At 48.0% G+C, this 7,722-nt stretch overlaps 1 protein-coding gene across 1 annotated transcript; it reads left to right on the forward strand.

Moving 5' to 3' along the window:
* Positions 1-3,404: 3,404 nt before the first annotated feature.
* On the forward strand, positions 3,405-7,456 carry LOC114695125 (zinc finger protein Pegasus-like). The gene has a single exon (XM_037200006.1). It carries the CDS (start codon positions 3,480-3,482, stop codon positions 4,506-4,508), a length of 1,029 nt encoding a protein of 342 aa, XP_037055901.1. The 5' UTR covers positions 3,405-3,479; the 3' UTR covers positions 4,509-7,456.
* The last annotated feature ends 266 nt before the right edge of the window (positions 7,457-7,722 follow it).

Below are 7,722 nucleotides of genomic sequence, written 5' to 3' on the forward strand. Positions count from 1 at the left end.
ATCACATCTTACATATTTTAAATAAAGACAGCTTATAAATCAATAAGAAGTGTGACTATTCCAGTAGCCAAAAAATGTGAGCAGATATTTCAGTAAGAAGAACAGGTCTGGCAAGATGGCCTAAGTAGGTAAAGGTACTTGTCACCAAGACTGACATCCTGAGTTCTGTCCCTGGAACTTACATAGCAGAAGGAAAGAACCAACTCTTTTTTTAAAAAATAATTTCATTTATTTTTTATTTTAATGTGATTGGTGTTTTACCTGCATGTATGTCTGTGTGAGGGTGTTGGATTCTGGAGTTACAGACAGTTGTGAGCTGCCATGTGGATGCTGGGAATTGAACTCAGATCCTCTGGAAGAGCAGTCAGTGCTCTTAACTGCTGAGCCATCTCTCCAGACCCAAGAACCAACTCTTGCAAGTTGCTCTCTGACCTCCTGTACTGGCTGGTTTTGTGTGCCAACTTGACATAAGCTAGAGTCATCAGGGAGGAAGGAACCTCCATTGAGGAAATGCCTCCATGAGATCCAGATTTAAGGCATTTTCTCAATTAGTGATTGATGGGGGAAGTTCCAGCCCATAGTGAGTGGTGCCATCCCTGGACTGGTGGTCCTGGGTGCTATAACAAAGCAGGCTGAGCAAGTCGTGGGGAGCAAGCCAGTAAGCAGCACCCCTCCATGGCCTCTGCATCAGCTCCTGCCTCCAGGATCCTGCCCTGTTTGAGTTTCTGTCCTGACTTCCTTCTGTGGTGAACAGCAATGTGGAAGTGTAAGCCAAATAAACCCTTTTCTTCCCAACTTGCTTTTTGGTTATGATGTTTCATCATAGCAATAGAAACCTTAACTATGACACCTCCATATATGCCCTCCCCAAAAAATAAATGCTAAAGAAAATCAGAGTAAAGGAAAACATTAATATACGTTAAGTTCTAATTACTTATACATAAATATGACATGGTTTCTGCCTCATCATCTTATGACACAACAAGTTTCTTTAAAACACTGTCTTTGTTAGGGTTTCCATTGCTATGAAGAGACACCAAGACCACAGAAGCTCTTATAAAGGAGAACATTTAATTGGGGCTGGCTTACAGTTCAGAGGTTACATTCTGTTTTCATCATGGCAGGAAGCATGACGGCATGCTGGCAGACGTGGAGCTGGAGAGGGAGCTGCGAGTTCTACATCTGGATCTGTAGGTAGCAAGGAGAGCGACCTTGGGCCTGGCTTGAGCATCTGAAACCTCCCAGCCCACCCCTAGTGACACACTTCCTCTGACAAGGCCACACCCACTCCAACAAGGTGACGGCTCCTGATAGGTCCACTCCCTGTGGGCCTATGGGGGCCATTTTCATTCAAAACACCACAAACACCAAAGCCAATTCTGAGCAGAAGCAGGCAGGGACTCACACACACACTCTTCTGCTTCAGGAAATGGGATGGTGAGGACCAGAGGTAAGGGACAAAGCCCAGATCATCCCACCAGCCACAGGTGTACCAGTCTTTGAGAACTGATGGTCCTCTCATTCCCTGAATGTCTAATCTGAGCTAAGGACTAATCCTTTAAGACAGTGGTTCTCAACCTGTGGGTCACGACCCCTTTGGGGGTTGAATGATCTTTTCACAGGGGTTGCATGTCAGATATCCCACCTATCAGATATTTATATTACAATTCATAACAGTAGCAAAATTACATTTATGAGGTAGCAACTAAATAATGTTATGGTTGGGGTCACTGTTGAGGGGCTGTATTGAAGTGTGGCAGCATTAGGAAAGTTGAGAACCAGTACTTTAGTGGATGATGCATGTTTCTGAGGCCTGGAAAAAAGCATGAGATCTCGAAGTTCAAGCTTGTGATTTTCTTTGTTTAGATGAATAGAGACGTCGATGCATTTTAAAAGTGTGGGATGCCTCCATTGCTAAAGTTTACTTCAGGAGAGGCGGCCCCACTCCAGAGTGATGGACTGGAGACAGAAAGTCATGCATTCATCTTGTCAGTTTATGTCCCTATGTAAAGTTAACATTTGTGCCTGAGCAACCTACACATCATGGTGTGTACTCAAATGCTAGGAGTCAGAGCTCATTTTACTTTATGCCGGGGTCCTTTGGTTAGTTTCTGAGTCCCTGCATGTATGTGGGTGGATGAAATACAAATGTGGTCATGAATGCTCTTGATTGAGTTCTTTTATTTAGCAAAACTTAATGACTGGATTTAAAACAAAGCTTTTTTTTTCTTATGAGAGGGAATAAAGTTTAATCATTACTGTTTTTCAGATCTCTCCCCCATCCCCCGCCCCTCCACTAAAGCTTATTATAGGGACTTCCATTTACACAGGCACAAACACACAATTAACAGTTTCCATTCCCTCCCCAAGCCCCCAGGAGATGATGGAAAGTAATTTTAACAAAAGGTGTAAACAACGAACACAAAAACAAAAAGAATAGAGGGGCATTGGGCGCATTCACGGCACTTTTAGAGGCCGTAAGCAAAATGGGAGCGGGCTGAGTTAGAGAGTTGGAGAGAGGACTCGGAAGTCCATAAACATTTCTGGATGGAGGATCAAGAAGAGAGACCATGAGCGCCCAGGGGTGTGTGGGTGGGGGTTGGGGGTTGGGGTGGGAGAAGGCAGCAGACAGGCAAGGTCAGGAACAGGAGGTTTTGGTTCAAAGCTGGTACGCAGCACGGTCCATCCCGGCTTTCCTCTCTCTGCATCGGTGACCCCCACCACCCCGCCAAGCCCCACGCAGGTCCACCGCGGGCAAGACCGGGCTCTGCACCCAGCACCCAGAGTCGGGGATGCTGCTGGGAGCCGTGGAAGGCGAGGGAACTAAGTGATCTGGGCTGGAAAGGCGGATAAAGTCCAGCGCTGACCAACACAGTGAGCCGGACCGTCACATTTCCCCGGGGAGCCAGCCACCCCCACGCCCGCACACACGTGCACTGCACGTGGCCTCCTGCAATAAATAGGTGGGGAGTGGCGGTGGCATCGTCATCAACCGACCCCGCCCCCTCCTCCCGGCTCCTCCTCCTCCTGCCCAGTTCCCGGCGCTGCTCTGACTCTCTCGCGAGACTTGGGTCTGCCCGAGCTGGGAAGAAGCCAACATGGTGGGCGCAGGCTGAGCAGGGGCCAGGCCTTTGGTGCTCTTCCTCCGCGTGTCTCAGGAGGATCCCCCGGGGCTCCTGAAGCTGTCCTGGAGGTGGGGTGGGGGCGGAGAGAAGGGTGCAGCGACCCGGGGTGGGCAGCCCGGGGAGAGCCCGGGGACGTCGTCTGTCGTCGTCGCCGCGAAGGCCGGCCTCGGGGAGGAGCGGAAGTAGGCCCGGGAGGAAGTGACTTCCCTCCACCGGCAGGAGCGGAAGCGGCGCGGGCAGCAGGTGGAGGGAGCCCCTGAGCGGGCTGGGGTGCCCGCGGTGGCCTGGGACCTGGCGGGCCCGGCCCGAGGCCCCGGAGACCCCGGGGAGACCCCGGACGCGACCCCGGTGCTGATGCTGGGCGACCTGGAAAGGACCCGGGACGGGAAGCTGCAGTGCCCGTGCTGCAGCTACGCCAGCGAGAGGGCGGAGCGGCTGGTGGAGCACACCCGCGTGCACACGGGCGAGAAGCCGCACCGCTGCCGCCTCTGCCCCTTCGCCTCGGCCTACGAGCGCTACCTCGAGGCCCACGTGCGCTCGCACACCGGGGAGAAGCCGTACAAGTGCGAGCTGTGCGCCTATCGCTGCAGCTACAGGAGCAACCTGTCCCACCATCGAAGGCGCAGGCACAAGCTCTTGCCGCTGACCGGGCCCCGGGCCGCCCCCTTCACCGGCATGAAAACGTGGGGGGGCCTGCAGGGTAAAAGCAACGCGGAGGATGGCAAACGAGGGCTGCTCATCGCCTTCGGTCCACCTTCTGTGGTCCTTCAGAAACCGGACTACCCTGGTGATTTTACGCGCAAGGCCCCGCATGTTCGGAACGACCTCTACGACAGTATGGATAAAGCCTCAGTCTGCGGACTGCCGAGGGACCCCGAAGAACTCTTGCTTATGGACAGTCCTTTGAATCAGATGTCTGCTCTCGCAGGACGCTTGTCTAGGTTGCCACCTGAAAACCAAAACCTGGCCTCCCCTGACGGAGACTCCAGCCTAGAGGAAAATCTTTTCATGATTCAAGAGCCCTCTGCCCACGGGAGTGCCCCACAGAGCTCCCCCATAGCCCTGGAGCCTCCTCTCCTACCATTTAGTCAGAGGGACCGCAGTCCATTTGCAGGGCCCAGCAGCCAGCCAAGTGGCCGCACCAGCGCCTCCATCTTTGGAAGCAGCCAGCCAAGCACTCCGGCCCTAACCTTGCCGATGGAGGACTCTCAGCTTCTTTACCATTGCCAGCACTGTGACACGTACTTTGCAGACAATGTCCTTTACACTATTCACATGGGATGCCATGTGTGTGACAATCCGTTTCAGTGTAACACATGTGGACACAATTGTAAAAACAAGTACGATTTTGCCTGTCATTTTGCAAGAGGCCAACATAACTAGAAGTGAGAACAACCAACCTTATCTTTGCCCAGTTTAGCCTTTGGGGGTGATTATAGTTTGCTTTTGGTTACTCCTGGTAGGGCATTTTCTAATTTAAAACTTATTATATATTGTGAGATATAAATTTGATGGTGGAAACCGCTGCCCTCCTGCCTTCACCCTCTCTCCCCTTTTCCCTCCCCCCCTTTTTTTATATAAAATTTGATCTGATCAAGGTTATTTAGACACTAGAATATTTACTACTTTCAACAAGTCCTGTGAGAATTTGTACCAGGTGTTTAATTTTTTCCCTATTTATGGCCATTTAGGCTTTAAAGATTGTTCATACTCTTGGTATTTCTAATATTCATTGCACTTAGGTATTATTTCTGTCGTATTTCAAAATAGTAGAATAATTTTGCTTCTATAAAGCTCTTAGACCCTATTTCTATCCTGATAATAACTTTGAAGTTGCCATTGGTTGAAGTATTGAAGTATTGATTAGTTCCTATACTTAAATTGGAGTAGTAGTTTCCTTTCAAGTGGAAACAGTAAGGTTGTCTCAGTGTAGTAACTTTTTTTTTCTGCATAGGGAATTTTTTTTTTTTTTAAGTTATAAAGATAGGTGAAAGTTCTGAAAAGAAATGAAACACAGGACCAAGTTTCCTTTAACCTAAATTGTTTACTATTTATAATACGTATGGAGTCAATGTCTCATTTTAAAATACCTATGAAGTCAGTGTCTAATTGAGATACGTTAATAACCCATTGAGCTGCTTATGCTTTAAGTTTATTTTTTAAAACCAGAGGAAAAGGTAACAGTGTTTTTGTACAGTGTGTGCAGTTTCAGTTTCTCAGTTAAATTCTTCATTGAGACATGACTGGTGTTTGTTGAGATTGGTAACTGTAGTGAGACTGTGTTTCCCATTGTTTTGATGACCGAAAAAGAGGTACAGTGGAATTCATGCATTTTAAATTGTAGCCATTCTCCAGGCCCTTTCAAGGCAGTGAGTGACCTTACCAGTGCCTGAACTATGAACTTCAGGCCTTTAGGACAGTGTAGATTAAGTTATCACTGCTGCCATGTGTGTGCAGCTTGGATACAGCAGCCACAAAAGCTTCCTGCAGGCTTCTGGGAACATCTGATTTTCTACTTTCTGTGTTTCTTACTGAGAATGAGACTCTTCTGAGCAGGCACACTAAAGCTGAGCTGACCCGCTTCCTGGGTGTTCCTCGTTTGGCCTTTACGAATGCTGCTGACAAACTGAAGGCACAGGATGAGCCCCAGCCCTGGATTACACTGCCTGGGCACCGAGGGCCCATAGAATCCATGATAATCATTTCTCTATGGCAGGCCCCACCTTGACTGGAGGAGGCTCCCTAGTGTGGAGACATCAGGTAGGTTCTCCTGTCTTGTAGCAGCAGCAGAGCTTATTCCAGGGAGGTCCTCACAGAAGAGATGAGCTGGTAGTCCTGCCTCATATTCCACAGACCACTTTTATTTTATATTGGCAGCCCTCAACTCCAGGTACAGCCCAGCAGGCGCCTGCTGCCCCATTCCTTTCACCAAACAGAGCCAGGCTACGAATGGCTTCTTTCCGGCCTCTTTTCCACCTCAGGCGGGCTTCTGTGAGCTCTGACTTCAGTATTTAATGGCCACATCTGTGTCCCTTTTATGACCTGACAGAAGCCTGGCCCATTTCAAGCTCCTTAGTTTCCAGGGCTTCCAAGGAGCCCTCTAACGGGAACTGTGGAGTTAAGAGCTACTGATTTCTTTAGAATTTTTCATTGAATTCTTAACACATGTTATGGGACTGAATGGTGTCTCACTCAAATTCTTATGTTGAAATTCCCTGAGCTTAAGAACGTGGCTGTATTTGGACATAAAGTCTTGAGAGGACCCAGGTCAGATGAGGTCACATGGATGAGTTCTAATCTGATATGACTGATATCCCTGTGAGAAGGAGATTGGGACACAGATCTGCACAGATGCTTGGCCAGAGAAGAAAGGGAGAGGCTGACTAACACCTGTAAGCCAAAGGCAAAGGCCTTGGAAGGGACTGGGCTTCCCTGCATTGTGTTGTCAGATTTCTAGTCCCCAGAACTGTGAAGAAGTACATGTCTGAGTTAAAGCATCCTGGGCTATAGCAGTAAATTGCTAAGGCAGCCCAGCAAGCTTATGAAGTCTACCAGTGTCTGTCTTTGTTTCATGTTTGGTTTTGTTTGTTTTGAGTCAGGGTCTTACTATGTAGCCTTGGGTGGCCTGGAACTCACTGTGCATACCTGCTTGCCCTGTAGCTCATAGAGATCCCTTTGCCTTTGTCTTCCTAGTATGGGGATTAAAGGTGTGTACTGTTTTCTTTTTTAAGGAAGAAAACTTCCTAAGGAGGCAGAGGCACAGAGGAGAACGAAACACGAGTTCCAGGACCCTGTGTTTTATAGCTCGGTACAGTGAGAGAGTGATTTCCTGGGTTTACCTAGTTCTTCATGTATTGGGTTTTGTTTATTAGTACTTCCTTTGGAATGTAGCACAGCATCTACTTTACATTCTCTGGTAGATTGCTACCTACCTGATAGTACTTTGTACGTTTTCCTTAGCTGCTTTGGTGATGTATTACATGATCAGTGCCAAAATAAGTTATTGGGTAAGATTGAAAGGACTCACAAACTAGACCAGGTTGTTGAGGGATGCTGAATTTCTTCACCCACATAACCCCACTGTTGGTCCTTAGCACTGAGGTCAGTAAAATGAGGAAAGTGACATTTAGGAAATTGAGTCACATTTAAAGCATTAAAGTCTCTTATTTTATTTTTATACTTAAATTTATCTACCATAGTAAAAAATAATTAAGTCAAAGAATCCACTTTCACTACCATTTATACTTCAGGGTAGAGAATTGATCCGAACTAGGCCCTCTGAATGTGGGTGACAGTTGTGTGGCTTGGGCAGTTTGTGGGGCCCCTGGCAGTTGGACCATCATTTATCCCTAGTGCATGATCTGGCTTTTTGGAGTCCATTCCCTATGGAGGGACACCTAGCTCAGCCTTGATGCAGCGGGGAGGGGCTTGGTTCTGCCTCAACTTGATGTGCCAGATGTTGTTGACTCCCATGGGAGCCTTACCATCTCTGAGGAGTGGATGGGGGGTGAGATGGGGGAGGAGCTGAACAAGAGGACATTGTGGTTGGTATGTAAAATGAAAAAAAAAAATTTAAATTAAAAATAAAAAGCTCCTG

Source organism: Peromyscus leucopus, chromosome 16_21 (assembly GCF_004664715.2).
Source record: "Peromyscus leucopus breed LL Stock chromosome 16_21, UCI_PerLeu_2.1, whole genome shotgun sequence".
NCBI classification, from domain to species: Eukaryota; Metazoa; Chordata; class Mammalia; order Rodentia; family Cricetidae; genus Peromyscus; species Peromyscus leucopus.

Bases quoted from the DNA above. Each gene is read 5' to 3' on its own strand.
- LOC114695125 (XM_037200006.1), top strand. From the start codon at position 3,480: ATGCTGGGCGACCTGGAAAGGACCCGGGACGGGAAGCTGCAGTGCCCG.